This window comes from Vulpes lagopus, chromosome 5 (assembly GCF_018345385.1).
Source record: "Vulpes lagopus strain Blue_001 chromosome 5, ASM1834538v1, whole genome shotgun sequence".
In the NCBI taxonomy this organism is placed as follows: domain Eukaryota; kingdom Metazoa; phylum Chordata; class Mammalia; order Carnivora; family Canidae; genus Vulpes; species Vulpes lagopus.
Genome location: NC_054828.1, coordinates 74,172,629 through 74,195,837, shown reverse-complemented (window position 1 = coordinate 74,195,837; position 23,209 = coordinate 74,172,629). Strand labels below are relative to the sequence as shown.

At 40.1% G+C, this 23,209-nt stretch overlaps 2 protein-coding genes across 7 annotated transcripts in view; both read right to left on the bottom strand.

Moving 5' to 3' along the window:
- Positions 1-4,421: 4,421 nt before the first annotated feature.
- On the bottom strand, positions 4,422-15,179 carry CTSK (cathepsin K). The gene is made up of 8 exons (XM_041754887.1): positions 13,542-15,179; positions 11,965-12,088; positions 11,377-11,499; positions 11,136-11,291; positions 9,995-10,213; positions 7,236-7,401; positions 6,884-6,989; positions 4,422-5,002 (listed from the first exon to the last, which is right to left on the bottom strand). The coding sequence occupies exons 2-8, from the start codon at positions 12,085-12,087 to the stop codon at positions 4,903-4,905; spliced, it is 993 nt and encodes a 330-aa protein (XP_041610821.1). The 5' UTR covers position 12,088; positions 13,542-15,179; the 3' UTR covers positions 4,422-4,902.
- Positions 15,180-15,315: 136 nt separating this feature from the next.
- ARNT (aryl hydrocarbon receptor nuclear translocator) overlaps positions 15,316-23,209 on the bottom strand; it is a 72,359-nt gene continuing 64,465 nt past the window's right edge. For 4 of the 6 annotated variants that reach the window (XM_041754884.1, XM_041754880.1, XM_041754883.1 and 1 more), the window contains 8 exons: positions 21,430-21,540; positions 21,214-21,286; positions 20,936-21,059; positions 20,657-20,759; positions 20,127-20,274; positions 19,110-19,272; positions 18,107-18,273; positions 15,316-17,352 (listed from right to left, as the gene is read on the bottom strand). In XM_041754884.1, coding sequence (XP_041610818.1) covers positions 17,263-17,352; positions 18,107-18,273; positions 19,110-19,272; positions 20,127-20,274; positions 20,657-20,759; positions 20,936-21,059; positions 21,214-21,286; positions 21,430-21,540 — 979 coding nt within the window. In that variant the 3' untranslated portion in view covers positions 15,316-17,262. The remainder of the gene's footprint in view (positions 17,353-18,106; positions 18,274-19,109; positions 19,273-20,126; positions 20,275-20,656; positions 20,760-20,935; positions 21,060-21,213; positions 21,287-21,429; positions 21,541-23,209) is intronic. The other 2 variants (XM_041754885.1, XM_041754882.1) reach the window with 1 other exon arrangement.

Here is a 23,209-nt window from a genome sequence, read left to right as displayed (position 1 = left end):
AAGAATACAGTACACTTGGGATCCCTGGGTGGCGCAGTGGTTTGGCGCCTGCCTTTGGCCCAGGGCGTGATCCTGGAGACCCGGGATCGAGTCCCACATCGGGCTCCCAGTGCATGGAGCCTGCTTCTCCCTCTGCCTGTGTCTCTGCCTCTCTCTCTCTCTCTCTCTATCATAAATTAAAAAAAAAAAAAAAAAAAGAATACAGTACACTTAACAATCAAGTGCAATGGTAAAACTGTCTAGATACTGATTTGAATAAACTAACAGTAAAAAGACACCCTTTAAACAACTGGAAAAATTTAAACATGGACTGAAGAGTAGATGACAGTAAGAAATAATTGTTAATTTTGTTGGACATGCTAAGGACATGATGATTATATTTTTAAAAATCCTCAGAGATATATAATGACTATGAGTAAAATACCTGGAGTTTGCTTTTAAAAAACGGAAGAGTAAAAATAAATAAATAAATAAATAAATAAATAAATAAATAAATAAATAAATAAAGGATGACATAAGATTGGAAAATATTGATAATTGTTCAGGATGGATAATTGGTACTTGAGGCTTCACTCTGCTACTCTTTTTGTAGATGTTTAAAATGTTCCATAACAAAGTTTTTTTTTTTTTTCAAAAAAGATTTTATTTGACAGAGAGAGAGAGAGTGAGCATGAGAAGGGGGAGAGGCAGAGGGAGAAGCAGACACCTGGTGGAGCAGGGAGTCCAATGGGGGGCTTGATCCCAGGACTCTGGTATTCATGACCTGAGCCAAAGACAGACACTTAACCGACTGAGCCACCCAGGCACCCCTCCATAATATAGAGTTAAAAATAATAATAAAATGTATGAGAAGACAGAAAAACAAAAGATCTGGGTTTGAGTCCTGGCTAGCCATTTACTAGCTTTCTTGCACAAGCTGTTTGACATCTGTAAAATGCTAATAAAAAGGGTACTATGTGTGGGACGCCTGGGTGGCTCAGCAGTTTGGCGCCTGCTTTCAGCCCAGGGTGTGAGACTGGGGTTCCAGGATTGAGTCCTGCATCAGGCTTCCTGCATGGAGCCTGCTTCACCCTTTGCCTGTGGCTCTGCCTCTGTGTGTCTCTCATGAACAAATAAAATCTTAAAAAAAAGGGGGGGGGCACTATGTGTAAAGCATTTAACATGCATGAGCTGCCTAGTAAAGTTTAATAAATGTTAGTTAATATTGTTATTGTGAAATTAAAAATATGACAGATTTGTCTTTTTTTTTTTTTTTTTAAGATTTATTTATTCATGAGAGACAGAGAGAGAGGCAGAGACATAGGCAGAGGGAAAAGCAGGATCCATGCAGGGAACCTGATATGGGACTCACATCCAGGACCCCAGGATCATGACCTGAGCCAAAAGCAGACGCTCAACTACTGAGCCACCCAGGTGCCCCACGACAGATTTAATTGTATGATCACTTTCAAACTTTTTTTGTGTTAAAATATCAATCATTAATTGCAGTCTTTTTTTAAAATGAGAATACTGGGAATATAAATTTTGATTTATTGTGGTTTAGTTAATCTTGGAATTTTACACATCTATAAAAATAATAACACTTCCAGGTCAGGATCTATCAACTCTAGCATCATTTTAGAAGTTTTTTCTAATGCAAACATACAAGTAAGAAATTAGAGGTAAAAATCAGAAAGAGATAAAATTTACCTTTGAGGATGATATACTTGTAGACTCAAAAAAATCCAACAAGAGAATCAACTGAAAAATGTGTAAACAAAAAGAATTTAAGGTACCTGAGTACAAAAACTAACATAATAGAAATCAAGAGTTTTCAGGTATATATCTAATTAGAAATTATGTTGGAAAAGACTCCATTTAAACTGCAAAAATTTTTAAAAACCCTGCAAAAATAATAATAGTAAAAGGTAAACACCTCAGGTTGCAAAAAAGATTAGCAAGAAATCAGCAATATCTTTAAGGCCACAAAAGAGTACTTGAAAAAATATAAAGGTATCTCTTATTCTTAGATAGGAAGATTCACCAGTATAAAGAGTTCAGTTTTCCCTAATTAAGATATAAATTTAATGTGATCTAAATAAAAATACTAGCAGGATTTTTGATAAATTGACAAGCTGATTCTAAAGAACACATGAAAAAGTAAAAAGCAAGAATATTCAGGAATAATTCTAGAAAAGGCAGATGATAAGGGGAAGACGAACTCATTAGATGTAAAAATTAGTATAAATGTATGATACTGGTCAACTGTAGATATACATATTAATGTACCAGACTAGAAAATCTAGATATGAATTCAAATACATACAGGAACAGAGTAAATTTGTTGTCCATATATCTATACAAAAGGAAATTTTAAAGGATATTCTTTAGGCAGAAGGAAAACAATACCAGATCAAATTAATAGAACTGTGTAGGGTAGCCCCGGTGGCGCAGCGGTTTAGCGCTGCCTGTAGCCCAGGGCGTGATCCTGGAGACCCTGGATCGAGTACCATCCCTCTGCCTGTGTCTCTGCCTCTCTCTCTCTCTCTCTGCATCTCTATGAATAAATAAATAAATAAATAATCTATATTAAAAAAAAAAAAAAAAAGAACTGTGTAGATTTGCCCAGTGGGGAATCAGACAGCTCTCAAGGTCATCTTTGGCACTTTCAGAGCTCAACAAAAACTATTTGCAGATTGCTGAAATTTCTCTCTCATGCCTACACATTTGAATATGCTATTCTTTGAGTCTGGAACGCCTTTCCCCACCTTCCCATCTGCCAAACTCAAAAAAGTTCAGGAGTCATTCTCCTGTGCAAGTATTCTTTCTTTGGGAAGAAGCAGAGTATGTACAGTTCTCCTAAATGTTCATTTTTCTCCAGTTTCTTACATCTCCATTTTGTTCTCCATCTGTTATTTGTTCTTTACAACACTGCCTGCCAGAGGGATGTTGCTAAAATAAGATCTGATCATGTCTCCTGCTCAAAAAATATTTGATGCCTACTAAATGCCTATGAATCAATAAAATAAATTACAAACTTGAGACATGGAAGACATTCAGGGCCTTCCAGGATTTAACTCTAATCTACTTTGCTCACCTCAGTATAGATGCCTTTGCACCCTGCTCTTGGGTTACACCAGCCCTCACCATTCCCTCAGCATTCTAGGCATCTCTGTTCACCCAAATTATTCTGCCTGATATGCCCTCCCTCCCTCTACCCTATCCCCACACCCATCTTTTCTGCCCATTCAGATCTTTCAAAGCTCTGTTTTCAATGAAGCCTCACCTAAAATCCCATTAAGAATTAATGATTTAGGGCAGCCCCAGTAGTGCAGTGGTTTAGCGCCACCTGCAGCCCAGGGTGTGATCCTGGAGACCCAGGATCGAGTCCCAAGTCAGGCTTCCTGCATGGAGCCTGCTTCTCCCTCTGCCTGTCTCTGCCTCTCTCTTGCTCTCTCTGAATAAATAAATAAATAAACCTTTAAAAAAGAAAAAAGAATTACTGATTTATTCCTGAGTTTGCATAATTAGTCTTTATTTCATTATAGGTGGTATTATTAGTTGTTTATATGTCTTCACTAGTCTGTAACATTCTGGAAGTCAGAGCTATATCTTACTAATCTGTTTTACTCTCCTACCCTTAAATACACTGCTTATCACAGGATATTTTTTGTATAGAATGAAATAAAATAGTACCTGATGCCTGATAAATATTGAATAAATGTGAACTCTTTCTAGTGGTGATAATAGGTTCTCAATAAACATTTTGTGAAAAATGGCAAAACTGGTTGTGCTGACTTATTATTAGCCAGCCACATTCTTTTAAAGTTAATACTGCTTGGAAGCCATTATAAAGAGTTTTAGTTTCCTTTCCTGATGACAGCAAATGTTTAGGTTGTAGAACCTCAGAAAGGGCCTTAAGATAATTTTAAAGACCCAGGTTTATGCGTCACTTAATCTGGCTCCCCTACAGATAGAATTAAATATTGAAGTCTCCTTATATCCATAGAATCCCTGAAATTTAGAAAGCTCTTAGTATATAGTAAGCACTTTATAAATGTTGGTTGAAGAAATGAACAAATAAATGAATTAGGATAAACTGTTTATGTGAGTCTCTCCAAGCACTTAGGAAAACATCTATATAAGAAATATATATATTTTTTGTTTTTTGTTTTGCTTTAAAGTTTTATTTATTTAAGTAATCTCTACACCCAATGTGAGGCTCGAACTCACAACCCTAATCAAGAGTTGCAAACTCCTCCAACTAAGCCAGGCAGGCACCCCAAATATATGGTTTTTTTTTCATCTTTCTGTCTCTAGCACCTAGCACAGTATCTGACACAAAATGAATGTTTACTAAATAGGTATTTATTAAATTAGAGACAAGAGATACTTAGTTTACTGTAAAAATGCAAAGAAGGAAACACATTTCTTGTATCACATGAACTTGTACCAAAGATTTATGAATAGATTTATTAATCGGGGTGGAAAAAATAGAAATTTCTATTTTCAGGATATAGAAGTGAACTTGGAGAGGTCAGGTCACCTTAATCCTGTAGGTGGTTAAAGCTAACTAGTCACTGTGAATGAGAATCTGTCTGAAGATCTCTAGCCTCTGACTCTCCGCATAGCATCAACCTCAGGACAACAGTCTGGTCAGGCTGTGGGCATATCTCTTAGCCTAAGAATGCATCCTGTTAGGGAAATTCCTACTGTAGGCACAGTGAAAAATAAAGGCCTTGGGTGGAGAGAAGGCAAGTAGTAGGGGTGTTACTTGAAGCACAAACAGGGAAACTGAGTGGACAATCTCTCTATTGCTACAACTGCTTCAGAAAAGGCACACTGACTCTCTCCCAAAGTACATCAGTATGCTGCTCCATCATGGAAGGAATGGAAAAGCAGGATGAGGTTGGCTGGCTGAAGTCACATCTTGGGGAAGCTGGCCAGGTTGGCAATGCCGCAAGCGTTGTTCTTATTCCGAGCCATGAGGATATAGCCTTTGTTTCCCCAGTTTTCTCCCCAGCTGTAGGACCAATGAAGGAAAATACTTAGTACCCTAAGTTTATTTATTCATTAAAACACTTACTGACTATTGTGCTAGGTACTGATGGTATAAAAAATGAATAAAACAGTTTTTACCTTTAAAGCATTTAAAGTAAAGGAAAGGAGAGAAGGCATAATGCTAGAGGCCTCAAGGACAGGGGAGACTATGGTGATCAAGGAATCAAAAAAGGCTTAATGCAAGAGGCAGCATTTGAAGTGAGCCCAAAGACTAGACAGACCCATGAAAATGGGATGCCAGCAGAGGAGTATGAAATACTAAAGGCAGGAAAGCATGGGACATGTGTTAAGATTAGGTGACTGAAAAATAGCATGCTTGACAGGGTACAGTAGGACATATGCCTGGAAAGGTATATTGAGATCAGGTTGAATTATCTTTACTGCCAGCCTAAAGAGTTCAATTCTGTGGTCCATCCTAGTGGAGGAGAGACTGAAAGTTTCAGATTGGGAATGTAATATGGTCCAACTTGTGTTTAAGGAAGAATAATCTTGAAATCATGAATCTAGAGCATAAGAAAGAAGTAAGAGAGGCTGAAGCTGGTGATCTTGGTCTTACTGGGTAAACCCAAAAGGAGAGATGAATGAAGCTACGAGAATGAATGAGACTGCTAAGGAAAGAAGTGGAGAGAATAGAAGACAATGGGATGTGGGAGAGGAGATTGGTCTATGTATCTTCCTAAATAGTTTCCATGAGTTTTCTGTCCTTTTCCCTCAAACAGCAAATTCTCCAGTTACCCAATACATTTTGCTTAACACCATTACCCTACTCCTATACCCTTCTCTAGGGGTGTCCAGTGATCCTGACACTGATCCCCTGCTTAAGTGTGTCCCTTATTCCTCCCAGCTCTCCTAGATCATGTTCCACCTCTGGCACCTGACCAGGAAAGGACAGAATAAGTACTTGGGGCTGGGAGTCGACAAAGGGAGAACATAGGACAGAAACTGTGGGAGAAGGAGTACCTTTTTGGAAAGGTGTTTGGGTTCAGCCTTAGTTGGGACTGTGATCTACACATTCTACCCTGCCAGTCCTCTAGATAGCAGCACAACTTGCTTATAGCACTGTTATGGCCTGTGAACTCCTCAGAGTCTAAGACTCCTCCTGTCCACTGAAGGCACCAAGGACAGAGAGTTTAGTTAGTGCTGTTGCCAGGCTGGTATTGGCCGATGAGGAAAGGAAAAGTATAATTCTCATTAAGTCTACCCTCCAAAGTCACAAAAGGGGAGCCAAAGAACCCTGTAGGTTTTATTTACTCCCAGTAAATAGGGAAGGAAACACTAATTGTTTTTGTTGTCTTATCTACTTCCCAAAAAGTGTTTCTCTTCACAGACTTCAAAATCTTTGGCCAATTTTTATATATGTTATCCTAAGTATATCTGGATGGGCAAAAAGTTGCACAACTGGATGTAAATCTTTACATTGGTTCCCTACTGCTCACAAACAGACTGATGATGGAAAACTTCCTAAGATATTGATCACATTATAGAAAAAAGAAAGAAAAAACTATGTAATTCCAAACTTCCTGCTGGTGTCTTGGTGCTATTATATGTTCTGGTTAGTTAGGTCTGTCTTTCTTAAGGGGCTGTGAGATCACCAAAGGCAAACATTCTGTTCATTGCTATACAGCTAAGTACCTTGCATGTGGGGCAGCTGCCCAACACATACTCTGAGTACTACTGTCTGGCCATGAAATGTTAGAACTAATAGCCTCTGATTGGGAAGGGAGAACTAAAAAGTTTGAGACGACTTTCTCTTGAAGAGAGAGAAAGAAATATTGGGAAGTTGGAGTTGAAGTTGAGTGCTAATAGGGGGATTGAGTGCCAAACTTAGTATCCCCATCATTACCTGTTTTTAATTATCCAGTGCTTGTTTCCTTTCTGGATGCCATATCCCACTGCCAAAACTGCATGGTTCAGATTATCGCTATTACAGTTTTCATCGTAGTACACACCTAGGAAACAAACTCTCAAGGTGAAGCTTTCTGCAGTCCACGTGCCACCCTATAGAAACCTGCCCCGTCAGGAGGATCGGTGACAGAGATGCACTGCACTGTGGCAGCTGTTGTTCCCTTTCCCTTGGGCAGACTCAGTCTGAATGTGGAAACCCAAGTACGGCAAATGCTCAGTAGCCTTCGAGAAGCTGCAAAGCTCACATCATAAGAAATAGTTGATTGTGTTCTTTAGGAACAGCTCCTTACCTTTGCTGTAAAACTGGAAAGAGGTCAGGCTTGCATCAATGGCCACAGAGATGGGTCCCACTCGGGCCACTGCCCTCTTCAGGGCTTTCTCATTCCCCTCAGGGATCTCTCTGTACCCTCTGCACTTAGCTGCCTTGCCTGTTGGGTTGTACATACAACTTTCATCCTGGAAAAAAGGAGGCTAAAACAGGATGAGGACAAAACAGCAGGCCAGGAACTAGTGAGTGAGAAACTCCACCAATACTTTGAGAGATGTTGGTGAACAGACAGACCTAGAGTCTTTAGAGAGGGTCTGTTCTCTCCTTACCATTTTAGACAATTATATATATATATATATATTTTTTTTTTAAAGATTGTATTTATTTACTCGCGAGAGACACAGAGAGAGAGAGAGTCAGAAGGAGAAGCAGGCTCCATGCAGGGAACCCGATGCGGAACTCGATCCCGGGTCTCCAGGATCAGGCCCTGGGCTGAAGGCGGCACTAAACCGCTGAGCCACCCGGGCTGCCCCCATTTTAGACAATTATAAAAAAAGAAAATGAAAATTGGATACCTTGCATATATGCAAAATCAGCTCTGGGTGGTTTTAAAACATAAACATGAAAGGATACACTGTTAAAACTTGAGACAGAGAACATTTTTTATTCCCTTGGGGTAGAGAGAGATTTCTGGAACAAGGTGTTTTTTAAAAGCACAGATCATCTTCTGGTCATGTAGTCGGTGTAGGCTGTAGAGGGCTGGGTAGGGAGGAGGCTTGAGGTCTGGCTAGAGGGAAGACCTGGGCCCTATAGCCTTATGACAGGGGATATGAGTTTTGGCTTGTGCTCTTGAAAGCACATAACATTAAAACATATTAATAAAGAACTTAGCAATTTAGCATGTGAATTTCCAACATTATGGAGGTCTAGTTAACAATAATAGAATTCATTGGCAAGCCACAGTTATGAAGTCTAATGGCAAACCACATCAAGGTGGTGTAGTATTCTTTTTGGCAGTTCATTTTCCTACAGACTACCCCTTCAAAACTCTAAAGTTGAATCTATCAGAACATATTATCTAACTATTAACAATAATGGCAGCATTTGACTGGATTTTTTTTAAAGGCACAAGTTACAAAGGAAAACAATAATTTTACTAGTCTGAAATTATGAACTTTCCTGAGTTGAAAGATATAAAAAGAATAAAAAGACATATGTTCTCCTAATACATACAGTATTAGTATCCAGATATCTTTTTAAAATTCCTAAAAATAGGGGATCCCTGGGTGGCTCAGCGGTTTGGCGCCTGCCTTTGGCCCAGGGCGCGATCCTGGAGTCCCGGGATCAAGTCCCACGTCGGGCTCCCAGCATGGAGCCTGCTTCTCCCTCCTCCTGTGTGTGTCTCTGCCTCTTTCTCTCTCTCTGTCTATCATAAATAAAAATAAATAAATAAATCTTAAAAAAAAATTCCTAAAAATAGTGAGAAGGAGAAAAACAACCTAATTAAAAATGTGCAAAAGATATAAATAGTCAATTCAGTCAATTCACTTAAGAAGAAATGCAGATGGCTAGATAAACATACTGATGAAGATGGTAATTCTTAAATACTTCAGGTGGGAATATAACTATCTCCAAACACTTTGGTAAACAATCTGTCATTATTTAAAAGTTGAAGATGCATGTACTGTAAGGCTCTTCTGTTCCAAGGTATTATAATCTACTAAAGAAAATTTTGCACATTTGCATAGAAGACGTGCTGGAAATGTTTATGACAGATGAACAGATACAGTAGATAAATCTCGGCACTGCTACATCATGAGTGGTATGAATTTGAGCATGCTATTTTACCTCCTTCAGTGTCAATTTCCTCACCTATAAGATAAAGATAAGCTTACCTTATCTTCTGTTATGAAAATTAAATGAGAAAATGAACTAAGTACATGGCTTAGTACATAATAGCCATCATTCTTTTTTTTTTTTTTTTTAAGATTTTATCTATTTGAGAGAGAGAATGAGTGAGAGAAAGAGGATGAGCAGGGGTAGGAGCAGAGGGACAAGCAGACCTCCCACTGAGCATGGAGCCTGACACAGGGCTCAATCCCAGGACCCCAAGATCATGATGTGAGCCAAAGTCAGATGGCTGACTGGGCCACCCAGGTGCCCTGTAGCCATGATTCTTATTACTCAAACTTGCTATCCCTGCTTCAAAGGTTCCTGTTGCAAAGGCCCAATGCTATATTACCAAGCCCATGTATATAAAGGATCTTCTTCTTTTAGTTAAGAAAGGTCTCCTTCCTATTACTAATGGAGGAAGTAAATTAATCTCTAAAGTTAAAACAAGTATGAAGCAACTTATTTTTTCTCTCATTTTGTGTATGTCTGCATGTTAGCTTACACAATTTGCATAAACATTCCCCAGACTCATGCTGAAATCATGCAAAATAAAGGCACATGATTCAGTAAATTAAAGTGGCTGGTTTGGGATCTGCGATGGGAGTGGAGGAGCTGAGTGGGAGGTTGCAGAGGCCTACTAAGATGTCTGTGGGGTCACCTGTACTGTTTTCTCCAGGGAAAGAGACAGAAAGGGTTATGGTGGCCTAAGCCCCCCAAATCTCCCGGGCTGTGGGAATCTTCTTGGCCTCCTATGGTAAACTATCCCATCAAGAAGGCAGGATAAGGGGAATAGAAAACAACATTTTTGGAATTGTTTCCAGTACAAAATATCATGTTGGGGGAAGAGGAGCCATTTCTGAGCTGTATAACTGCACAGGGCAGTCTCACCTGTCCCACATATGGGTAGGCATCTTCAGAGTCAATGCCCCGGTTCTTCTGCACATACTGGAAGGCATTGGTCATGTAGCCTCCTCCACAGCCATCATTCTCAGAGACACAGTCCACCAGGTTCTGGGGACTCAGATTTAAGAGTTTGCCAGTTTTCTTCTTGAGTTGGCCCTCCAGGGCACCCACAGAGCTAAAAGCCCAACAGGAACCACACTGACCCTAATAGGCATAACAGAGCAACTGTTAGTCACTGCTGTTCACACTTTTTGTTCCTTTCCTCTAAACTGCCCCATGAAACACCCTTGTCCCCTTTTCTGTGAAATCTTCCTATTTCCCTTCATTTGCTAGGTTATATTGTTCTATTGTTATTGTTTGCATGGATAACTGTGGTTACCATTATTACCATTAGCTGCTGTGAAGCAGAGTACTCACATTGCAACCTACAAGATATGTGACCTTGGGTAAGTTATTAAACCTCTCTGTGCCTTATCTGTAAATGTGGATAATAATGTACTCAATTATGGATTATGGAGATTTAAAAAGTTAATTCATGTAAAGGATTTATAAGTTTCTGACACACAACAATTTCTCAAAAAGTGCTATTACTATTTGTTCAGCTAGATTATCCATTTTTCTTTCTTTCTTTTCTGTTCCATTTTTTAGGACTGAGGTTTCTTGAGGACACAGATTATGTCTTAGTCATCCTGAATCTCCATTGCCTAGCACTATACTTGGTAGGTTTTTAAAAAGATGTGTTTGTTGAATGAATATTAAATCAGTTATTGATCTGGTTGATATAATCAGCATTGTTATGGTGGAGGTAAAAGTGGCATTCTCCTGCTGGTACGAATGTTAAGATTGTAAAAAAATTTTGGAAAGGATTCTCTGTGCGGTTCCAATTTTAGGATTTATTTTGCATAAATATTTGCACATGTACATGAAAACATACACACAAGGGTGCTTACAGCAATACTTGAAAAAAGAAAAAAACAAACAATATAAAAGTACAAAAATAACAGAATAAGCTATATTCTCTTAGCATTGGGAGAGAGCCTTTAATTTCTTGCCCTATCTTTCTAGTTCCCTCCTACCTTAAGAACAAAGAAGTGGAAAGAGGTCATGCCAAGAGAAAGGAAAATACCTGGTTCTTGACAGGAGTAACATATCCTTTCTTTCGATAATCAACGGAGTCTGGGGCTCTGCTTTCCCAGTCTGGGATATAGAGGGTATCATTACTGCGGGAGTGAGAGGGGGGTACTTTGAGTCCAGTCATCTTCTGAACCACCTCTTCACTGGTCTGTGACAAAAAACAAAAAGGCAAGGCATAAGCAGAGAACTAAGGCAAACAGGGCAAGTAGGCCAGGAGCTGAGGTTCAACTCACCATGTCACCCAAGTGGTTCATGGCCAGTTCATATGTATGGACACCAAGAGAGGCTTCAAGATTATGGATAGAAATATGCTTCAAGTTTTTTTCCCAAATTAAACGCCGAGAGAGTTCATCCACCTAAACAGAGCATAGTCAGTACTGGTGGACTGTGTTCTGTGTACAAAGTTACATAAGTAACACTGTGGAGGTTTTTAGAAGAAAAGATGAAACAATCATGCAGGGTTTATAGTCTAGTTGGGAGAACTGGCCACAGTATTATTGAGAGCATACAGAAAGAAATATACAAATACAAAAATAGAATGCCAAGCTCTGGAGAGACGTATAGAAAATTGCTCATGGATGAATAATATTAATCTGAGAAGTCTTCCCCAAAGAGAAGTATGACAGTTATAAAGAAAAGGCTTGAACTTGAGGGAGGGTGAGTCAAAGAGTAGGAATGAAACTGCATGTTGAGTTAGAGAACCGGGGCAGGTTTGCTTGGCTGGACTGATTAAGGTATCGAGATTGAAGAAAGGAGTCTGGAAGCTAAAGGCTGGAGGTCTCAAGTTCCCCGACTATGCTCCCCACCCAGTCCCCAGGCACCTTGCTATTATACTGCTTCCTGTAGGTCTTCTTCCAAAGCTCCCACTGGGTGTCCAGTATCTCCTCAGGATATAAAGCAAAGCTTGCCATGGGCAGCAGCAGTAGAACCTCAAGCCCCCACATCCTGGGGAAGGAGATAATTAGGGGAGAGTCTTCTGTTTGCCAAAGGGTTCATAGACTGGCTTGGGATGAGGAAATAGCTGAAACCATATTCCCAAACAGGTGGTTCTTAACTTTTGGGAGTCATAGACTCCTTTGAGAAGCTAGTAAAGTTTTGTAATCCATTACAGTTCCACTCACCTGAAAAATGCATGCACACACAATAATTCTGGGGAATTCATGAACCCAAAGCACCCCTTCCTTGGACCCCGAGGCAAATTAAAACAAGGATTTATATGGAAGGAATACAAAGAATTGAGCGTGATTTGCATATAAAACAATGATAGGAAGGATCTGGGTTTGGATTGGGTGCTGAAACATCTGGTTCCTGTATTTTGACCTAGGGAGATTCAACACACACAAATACACCCCACACTTGCACAGAAAACCAGAAATGGGGTAGAAAATGGACAATCAGAATGGAATCAGCACCTGTCTCCTGTGCAGACTTGGAAGTTGGAGGGGGGTAGGAGAATACAGGAGAGATCTCCAGCTAAGTTTTGTTCCCTGACCATTTCTTTAAGGTATTATTTACCCCCTTGCCCCAAATTCTGATACTTTCCCAGATCTCGCCAGAAGAGGATGGAGAAAAGTTGACAGTATTTCTTACTTTCTAATGTTTACGGTCTCCTTAGTATTATGCATCTTTTCCTCCTTTCTCTTCCTGCTCCCTCAGGCAGGAAACTGCCCCTAATCTCAACCAGATGATGTTGGCAGCAAAGTTTTTCTTTCTTTTCCTGACAACAAAAAACTTCTGTGACTGCCTCACAGGATGAAAAGCTTCAGAACCAAAGCTTGTTAGAAGAATGCAAGACAAAAACAGCAGTCTTCTATGATCATTACATTCACGGCTTTTCAGTTTACTCTAGCTTCACTCATTTAAGGTGGCTTGCTTAATTCCATGTTCTCCATTTTAAGAACAATTTATAGTCTGAAGCAAGTCATACAGCTTGCATCATTTTTAAATTTACAGTCCTATTTTTGTGTAATCTTTGCAAACTGGCAAAACATTCAATAAGACATTTCATATCTGGAATGTTAAGGGCTTTGAGACAGAGTAGAAAAGCACCTCTGGGCACCAGTCCTTCTCCCTGCTAGTAAATTAACCCTTTTGGTACCTTTGGCCAAAACAGAAAACCCTACCGGGGGAGGCCACTCTTTAAGGGATAGCCAAAGGATTCCCTGTATCTCTACTATATCTCTAGCTTTCACTAACAACTATGTATACAAACATATAAATCGTAGAAGGAATCCTAAAGATTTCCAGGCAAATTTTATTTGGCCAGGAAATGACCTGTTTTTACCCACACAACCTACAAATCTTAACTAGATGCCCAAGTCACGACATCCCTTATATCCCTAAAATGGAGAAAGGAAGAAATGAGAAGCTAAAAGATCTAGCAAGTAGAAAATGTTACCTGCTGACAGGATCTGTGCTCTGGGTTCCGTTTGCTGGGGAGTGTGGATAATGTGGGCGGATGACTAGGGGTACTGGATTTATTCCATCAGGATTGCGGAAGTCAGTTTCAGCTGTGGGCTGGAAATTTTGAATAGGAAAGGGAGGCGGGGAAAGAAATGCTGAGAGAAGCGGGGTTGGAGAGGGAAAGAGGCAGTGGATTTGCAATGCTTCTGTGTGTGTGTGTGTGTGCGTGTGTGTGTGTGTGGAGTGTGTATGCCAGGATGGAGAGTTGCTAGGTATTTAGTTTCACATGACTGTCTTTGAGGGCAGTAAAAAAAACAAAAAAAAAAGACTCAATACACATTGTTGTATTGGAGCTTACCTTCACTTTGATGGTTAACAGGACACAGTCCTGGTCTCCCCCATCCTTCTTTATTATATAGTATTTATCATATTGGGGATTACATCTTCTCCTGTCCTTTTCCTGTTATCAGCCATCTCTCCCAACTTTGAAACCTTAGTTTTCAAGTTTGTGTCTGACCCTCACAGCAAGGATGAGGGAATAAATTTTTTTTTTTTTTTTTTTTTTATTTATGATAGGCACACAGTGAGAGAGAGAGAGGCAGAGACATAGTCAGAGGGAGAAGCAGGTTCCATGCACCGGGAGCCTGACGTGGGATTCGATCCCGGGTCTCCAGGATCGCGCCCCGGGCCAAAGGCAGGCGCTAAACCGCTGCGCCACCCAGGGATCCCAAGGATGAGGGAATAAATACAAAACTAGAAAAGAGTATGTAGGAAGCCATGGGCTCTAAAATCACTAGTAGTTTATAACCTTGTTGGCTAAAAGTTATCAATAGCTCTCCCAAGCTTAATACAGTTTTGCTGAGGAAGGATATGCCCAAATGTCCAGATGAAACTTGTTCTAAAAGTAACCAAAAACAGCCTTCCTAATTAATGACTTCACTTGAATCAATGCCATAAGCACTGACATGTGACTTCTTTGTTGCTCTAATTCTCAGATGGTGGGATGCCTGAACATTATCTGTTTCAATTATTAAAATCCCTGATCCAAAAAAATAAAATAAAATACAAAATAAAATAAAATAAAATCCCTGATCCAAGACCAGTCATGTGAACTTCTCCAAATGATTCCGACAACATCTAGGCATGTGACAGATCATAAGAGTCTAGTTCAGTCCCTAAACCACATCCCCAAACTCCCATTTTCTTCCACAAATAGAGATGGGGGAAGAGGAAAAGACAGTCCTTATACACAGGGGCAGATTCAATTTCTAGCTGGACTGCACACATAAGACCCTCAAGAATATAGGTTTATGCCTGCCTGTTAATTTTAAGATTTCTTAATGAACCACATGGTCCTAGAAGGAAACCAAGTCCAGACCCAAACGGTTTAAATTTCCTCATTGATATATCCTTTTCATCCAGGAGAGCAGAGGGTACTAGGGCAAGGAATCTGATGTGCTTTATTGGTCTCACATCTCATCTCTGTCTGCTCTGGAGGACTTGGGCAATTCCCCAACCCCCGTCTCATGGTCAGATGTCCCTGCTGATTTTACTCAGAATGAGTCAGGATCAGGAGGACAACCAAGGAATGCTGAGTGATCAGAGCCCTATGATTTCTGAATCCTGAAATTACAGACACACTGTGCCTTATGTTTGCATATCTGGTGTTCAAACTATGGACTACGGATTCAATTAGTTGTGGGTATTTGTTGTTTTTGAGCTGGAAAGGAATAATAAAGCCGCAATCAAGACCACACAACACAACAAAGTTTACAAAAGGAAAAAATATTTTGTTTTAAAATCTTTGCTACATGTCATTATTTTTGCCACTGTAAAGCTCAGCATAGATGCCAGCAGTACAGAAACGGCCAACAAGAAAAAAACAAAACAATCAAAAATAAAACCCTGAAGGAAAAGCAGAAACAAAACCCCCAGAGCATCTTTTCCCTCCCTTCTCCTTCCCCAAAAGCCCTATAACTGTACAATATTATAGTCCTGATCACATTTAAAAACAGTCAATTATTAAAAAACAAGGATTCCATTGGAAACTCAACTTTTTGGTTTCTTAACTTGTGATACAAATATATATGTATATGGTATGTGTGCACATAGAATAAAAAAATAGTCTCCTTTTCAACTCCACTACCTGGCACCAGACTGGAGACAAAAGGGAGAGAAACCCAGTAATGATGCTCTCTCAGCCTCTCCTAAGGCCATCTGTGCTCCTCAGTCTCCAATGGCTATGTTTAATATGTCTTCTCCTTATTTAATTCAGTCTTTCACTTAAGATACTGGCCTGAGCCAATCAAAAAGAAAAAAGGGGGGGGGGGGCCTGATACACATGACTGTTACCTGAGGAAGGTAAAGAGTGAGAGTAGTAACCGGTATCTGCATTTATATGGCTATAGTTAACTCAGTGACCCTGTAAGGAATGGAGTCTAGGCTCCATCTATCACGTGGATTTATTCTCTTGCATCATAAAGAAAAATCCAATCTTAAGACTGGAAGGAGCAAAAGGTGAGAACTATAGGTCCAGAAAAGACCTAAATCTCAATTTCTAACCAGACTGAATTGAGAATGGGATGAAAGAGGCTACTTTGCAAGAAGATTTGGTATTTGGTTTGAATTCCAGCAGTGAAGATTTCACTGGGACTGCTAATCCAAGAAGTTGAGTTTCCATGCAGAAATAACCTCTACAGAACACACATCATATGTGATTCTGACAGAAAAATGCAGCAAGTATGGCCAAGTATGGGGTTTTTGAAAGGGGTTTATCTTCCCACCCTAAACATCTGTAATATTTGCAGATCTTCCATATAAGGTGAGAGCACCAAAAGTGGGACTGACCCAGCTTTATCACTAAATACGTTTGATAAGAAACCAACCACATCAACAGAAGACTATATATATCTGCTTACAGTTGCATACTGGCTGGGCATAGATGTAAGTGCAGCAAAGACATTTATTTAAATACTCTTTGGCTGCAATACTAAGTGGAAAATACATAGAAGATTTAACTCCTTAGGACTCTTTGAAGAATATACAGAAAAACAAAGATAAAATCTGGGACAAATTTTGCATAACTCCCTAATAGGGAGAAAGAAACAAACACAGAAACACACATGTGGATATATATGTGTGTGTGCGCGCACGCACACACACAAACACACACACACACACACACACTCTCTTTCTCTCTTTCTCCCTCTCCCTCTCTCAACTTCCTCGCTCACCAGGCAGCAGAAAGAGCTTATTATGCTTACTTCCTAAAGCCCTATACAATACCTACCTACCATGTTTCATGGTCCTCAAATATGAGGACATTTCTCTTCTCCCCCACCTTATTCAGAATTTCTTTCCAAAAACAAGCCACAGTATTGAAGGCAAATAGTGGGTGTCATGTTCTCTAACCTGCCTCTTGACCCTAGCGCAAATCATTTCTGCACAAATCAGAAAGACATAAAGAAAGGCATTCTTAACTTTACCCAGCCTCAGTTTTTCAAAGGATCCCTAAAGCCTTCAGGATTCACCCCATTTCTTCTATAAATGTTATCTCAGAGGCAGAAGGGCAAGAAAAGGCCAAAAGGAAGGGGGGTACACATTAGGGGTGAGGGAAGGGAAGGGAGAGGGACTTTTATTCTCTTTACAGAAAGATTTGCTTTTTAAAAACAAACAGTGATTTTTCTCCCCCACCCCTTATCCTCACCCCAAAAGTTCTATTCTGAAAAGGAGGGAAACATAGTTAGGTCAGGAAATTCTTCATTGTTGTAGCTGTTGCTCTGGTCTCCCAGCATGGACAGCATCTCCTAATAAGAGAAACAGAGCAAGTCTAGTCACACACCTTAATCCCCCACATTTAGCGAGCTTCTTCCTAGAATTCCCCTAAAGCATCACTCCTGACCCCACACAGTTTCTGTGGGGCTGAGCTCCCTAAGCCTTCCCTACTCCCAGAAACTCCCTGACTCCTTTAGATGACAACTTTGGTTCCTAGTCCCTTCTCTGGTTTCCTCCTACAGTTCCACATTTTTCCTCTTTTCTAGTCTTTTATATTTTTCAAAAAGAGAAAAATCTGCTTGCCACATTTCATATACTCCCCACGAACACATATGGAATTATCTCTTACCATATTTGTTTTCTACCAAATCTGTTTTGCTTTCTTTCAACCTGTGTTTTAAACAAGCTCTTCTTTTGTCCTAAGATTATTCTATGTGCTTTTTCAGTCCCCTCAGGACTTAGGTAAATGGGCTCTTATAGCTATAATCAGTATGTTTATACCCAAGCTACTGTACAGTGGGGATGTGGCCTCCTTGAATGGGCTAAAAGGATTCCCTTTAACATCTTCTCACGGTGCTTCACATCACTAAAGATGGTCTGGTTAAAGGCTGTGCATCACACAGTAAGTTCCAGTTAATGACATTTATCCCTATATGTGCCCACTCCATCTTATCCCACATACTCCCAACACCTCAGGCCACATGCATATTTCCTTCTCTAACTCTGTTCTCTGACCCTTTCTCTACCAGTTTCTGATTTTCTGAAGTCTGATTTTCACCCTCTCACCTGGAAGACCTCAGGCTGGCCAGGTTGCTGTGCTGATGGCTGTTGAACATGTTGCTCATTAGAACTCGACCGATGATGAGGCTGCTGGCCCTGCCACTGTGGCCAGACACCTACACCCTCTGCTGTTCGTGTCTGGAATTGTCCTGTAGTCTGTCCAGTCTCAGAAGCTAGAAATATAGTAAGGAACAACAACCAACCTTAAGCTACTAACTCCACTGGAGAGGAGAAACTAGCACGTAGATACTTTCAGGGCAGCCCAGGTGGCTCAGCGGTTTAGCGCCACCTTCAACCCAGGGCCTGATCCTGGAGATCCGGTATCGAGTCCCATTTCAGGCTCCCTGCATGGAGCCTGCTTCTCTCTCGGCCTGTGTCTCTGCCTTTCTCTCTATCTCTCTCTCTCTGCGTCTCTCATGAAAAAAGAAAAATATCTTTTTTTTTTTAAAAAAAAAAGATACTTTCTACTCTTCTCTGTTAATCAATGCCTCCTCAATTCCAAAACCTGGCCCAAATTAATTTCTCTTATTTGCATAGCCTTTCCAAAGAGTCCTTTGATCATTTAGATGAAATTTGCTTATCATTTAATATATAATACCTTATGCACTTTTTAAATACGCCTTTTTCTTTTTCTTTTTTTTAATAAGCCTTTTTCATGTGGGTAAATTTTAAATTCCAGGGCAGCCCGAGTGGCTCAGCGGTTTAGCGCTGCTGATCCTGGAGACCTGGGATCGAGTCCCACATCGGGCTCCCTACATGGAGCCTGCTTCTCCCTCTGCCTGTGTCTCTGCCTCTCTCTTTCTCTCTGTGTCTCTCATGAATAAATAAAATCTTTTTAATAATTAATTAATTAATTAATTAATTTTAAATTCCAAATGGACTGTCACTTTGCATTTCTCCACAATTAGATCAGTGTACCCAGGACCCAAGCAAACTATTTTAACTACTAAATCCTTTCTGTTTAGTGGTGTCACTTTCCTGTTACCCTCCTTTCTAATCTGAAACTCACCAAAGTTGGATCCACGACTGGTGAGATTAGGATAGGCAGCAGCACCAGGTGATGCAGTAGAAGCACCAGAAAGGGACATGGGGCTGAAGGAGGACGGAGTCTGAAAGTTGCCCACACCAAATTGGGAAGAACGAGTCTTGGCTGTAGCCTGAGCAGCCACCTGCTGAAAGAGAAAGGGATAGAGAACAACAAATGGAACATTAACATTATTGGACATGCCATTCCTATGAGTCAACCATCTGTCAATCAATGGATTCTTCTGAGCCAAGCTCATCATTTATTTCTTACTATTTCTTCTAATTAATGCCAATCTCCTTCGACACTACCTTTAGGCAGGTATAACAAAGTGTAAAAGCAAAGAACTATGAGATTAATAAACTATATACATCTAGAGTCATAAGAAATTTTTCCAGTTTTTATTTTCCTTTTATGCTTTTGAGATATATTGCATATAACAATTTTGGAGTGTGCTTTTTGGTTTGGGCTTCTTTATTTAAAATAATGGGACGCCTGGGTGGCTCAGTGGTTGAGCGTCTGCCTTTGGCTCAGGTAGCAATCCTGGAGTCCAGGGATCGAGTCCCACATCGGGCTCCCTGAGTGGAGCCTGCTTCTTCTTCTGGCTGTGTCTCTGCCTCTCTCTGTCTCTCAGGAATAAATAAAATCTTTTAAAAATAAACAAAATATTACTGTGCAATATAAGCATATATTAATATATGAAAAAATATTAGCTTTAAACAGTACAAAATAGAAACTCAGAATTGACTCCAAAACAAATCAGTAAATCAAATCTGTTTAATGTGTTACAGGTGAGCAATTCTGAATAAATGCGACTATGTGAGAACCAGACTCTGAGATTTGGGGATTATTTGTTTTTAATTATCTAGCTACTCCCAATAAAGAGAAAAATTGGAAGGTAGGGGGTGGGGGTTGAGAAGATATCTAGATAGATGACAATAGAAAAAAGCCAAACCAACCAAAAACTAGTATACGGGGGACAAACAGAAGAAGAAGCTTTACCTGGGCAGAGAATCCTGGGCGGGTGCTAGGGGTCCAAGTGGGGGCTGCTCCCTGGGGGGCGTTGGAGTGGCGGGAAATCTGGGCCAACATCTGCCCTGCAGAAGCTGATGGCTGGACGATGGTTACAGGAGGGGCCAGACCACTATTTCTAGAGTGAACAAATAGTGCAGTACAAGATTAAAAGGATGGGTTTACCACAAAATCTAGGAATCACAGGACAATCTAATGCTATTCCTAGGTCCCCCTGACTTCCCTGGGGTTAAGGAAAACTTGGTAACAGAATTTGGAAAAAATGAGAAAAACTGACAGTCACAGACCAATCAGGACACACAGAGATGGAACCTATAACATAGCAACAGGACAGATGCAAAGAAATAGGAGGAAGAAAAGCAGCTTGCCTCATCTTAAGTCTTACAAGTTCTACTGCTTTGTCTGAAATAATCAGAGAAAGCTAGGGAAGAATAAAACTTGGATTTAGCAACTGAATGCCTCAGTTGCCCTGTAAAGCAGCACATACATAAGGGGCTCACCTGAAATTCTCTGCCGGCCGGGGGGTAGGAGGGAATGTGTTGCCCTGTGAGAATAGCTGTTGGGTGGCAGGGACAGTGCTGGAGGAGATGCCTTTACTCTGATCTGTGGACCAAAAGGAGTGGGGGGAGGGCCAGTCAAGGGGCTGTAGTACATTAGTTCAGCAAGTTCCTATTTTCTCATGAGGTATTATGATTAAGTGGAAGGATGTTGGGCAACAGCAGGCACATCAATAAGTGATCTAAATGAAAATTTAAAAGGAGAATACGGAAGAAACACACCTGCATTAATGCTGGAGTAGATTTCTGAAAATCTTGGATCTCTATCCTGGGCAAACAGACCATCTGTCTTCTCGAGGGGCTTGCTGTGTTCTGGCCCTGTGGTTGTCACAGGCTGAACAGAAACCTGTATGTTACAATGATAAAAATACCATGAAAGATTTAACACGACAATTCAACAACCATAACATTCACATAAAGATATACATACACTCTAAATGGCCCTGGAGGACATTTCTTAAGGAAATGCTCATAGTCCTCTTAAAAGATGACACACTTACCTGGGAATGATTGAAGCCAGCCAGTCCATCTCTTGCTGATACCACATCCAACTCTGTTTGCTGTTGCTGTTGCCTATATGTTAAAGACCAGTGAGGAGAGAAAGATTTTTTTTAATGTGGGGGAAGGGCTTAAAATAAACAAACAAATGGGATTGCAGATACCTATTCCCCACGGTGAGTCACTGATGAATGAATGATTCTTCTATTGTTTCTCACCTGGATGCCAACTGCCCTGAGCTCATCTCCAGGGGTAAATTAGCTGTGGGACCTAGCTGTGGTCTCTGGATTGTGTTGGACAGTGCAGGCCTTGGTTCCTGGCTGGAGTTCCTGGGAAAATGAAGAGCAGACAGAACAGACGGGGAAAAAAGGATCTAGCACTGTTTGTACAGAAAGCTGCATAGATTCACCTGTAGGTGAGGCAATAACTAATAAATTCCCCTTTGAAATCTAATCCTTTAAGTAACCTATGACTTGGGATCCCTGGGTGGCGCAGCGGTTTAGCGCCTGCCTTTGGCCCAGGGCGTGATCCTGGAGACCTGGGATCGAGTCCGACATCGGGCTCCCGGCGCAAGGAGCCTGCTTCTCCCTCTGCCTATGTCTCTGCCTCTCTCTCTCTCTCTCTCTCTGTGTGACTATCATAAATAAATTAAAAATTAAAAAAAAAAAAAAAGTAACCTATGACTTCAAATTCAGCAAATATTTCATACCATGGACAATGAGGTACAAACAAAAACTATGTCCTGTGGCGCAAGAGTTTATCCTGTATAGGGTCTAACTCCTGGGTACTCAATACCTAGTTGGTATATATGTGTGTATCCATATACTGGGGTTTTAAAAAGCATAAGTAAAAAAAACTAACAGTACATACACAAACATTAACAAAGACTCTTTGCGTAGTGAAAGAGTCACTTGTTCCCTTCTCTTTATAGTTTTGCGTAGTGAAAGAGTCGTTTGTTCCCTTCTCTTTATAGTTTTCCATACTTTTTTTTTTTTTTTTTAAGATTTTGTCCATTTATTCATGAGAGACACAGAGAGAGAGGCAGAGACACAGGCAGAGAGAGAAACAGGCTAGGATCCTCACAGGGAGCCGGATGTGCACTCGGATCCCAGGACACCGGGATCACGCCCCAAGTCAAAGGCAGATGCTCAACTGCTGAGCCACCCAGTCCTCCCTATAGTTTTCTATACTTTCCAATTTTTCTGTAAAAAATATTTATTTAAAAAATTTTAAGAATTAAATTGTGGTGGAAAAATGGTACATAAAAATGTGAACATTATTTACAAAAACAAGTTCTAAAAGTACTTAAAATTTCAAAATTTAAACAAAATGGAAACACAAAACAATGGTTATTCTGTAATATAAAGATGCAAAAACACTACACTGCCAATGACCATATACCTGAGTCCTAAATAAGTACAATTTCTAACTCAATCCACTCTGCTATACTAATTAGAAAAGAATTAAACTTTAATAGCCCTAAAAGTAGAAGGACACAGACTCAATGTTGTTACCAGGTTACTACTTATACTTGATAATCATTTCTAAGCAGATCTTCAAGAGATAGGCTCAGGGCTAATTCTATATATATAGATTAAATGGGAAAAAAACAATCTGACAATTGACATCTACTGGAATGGGTATAATAAAAGAGACAGTAAAAATGTGAAGGAATTCGAACACTAATTACATTGCTGATGGTAGTGTAAAGGATACTGAAGCTTTGGGAAGAGTTTTGCAGTTCCTCAAAAGATTAAACACAGAGTTGCCATGTAACCCAGCAATTCCACTCCTAGGTATATACCCAAGAAAATAAAAACATATCCACATAAACACTGGTATATAAGTGTCCATAGCTGTGTTCCAAATAGTCAAAAAGTAGAAATAATCCAATGTCCATCAATTAATGAATGGATAAACTAAATGTATCCCTGGACAAAGGAATATTATTTGGCAATCAAAAAAAGTACAAATAAATGCTACAGCAGAGATAACCCT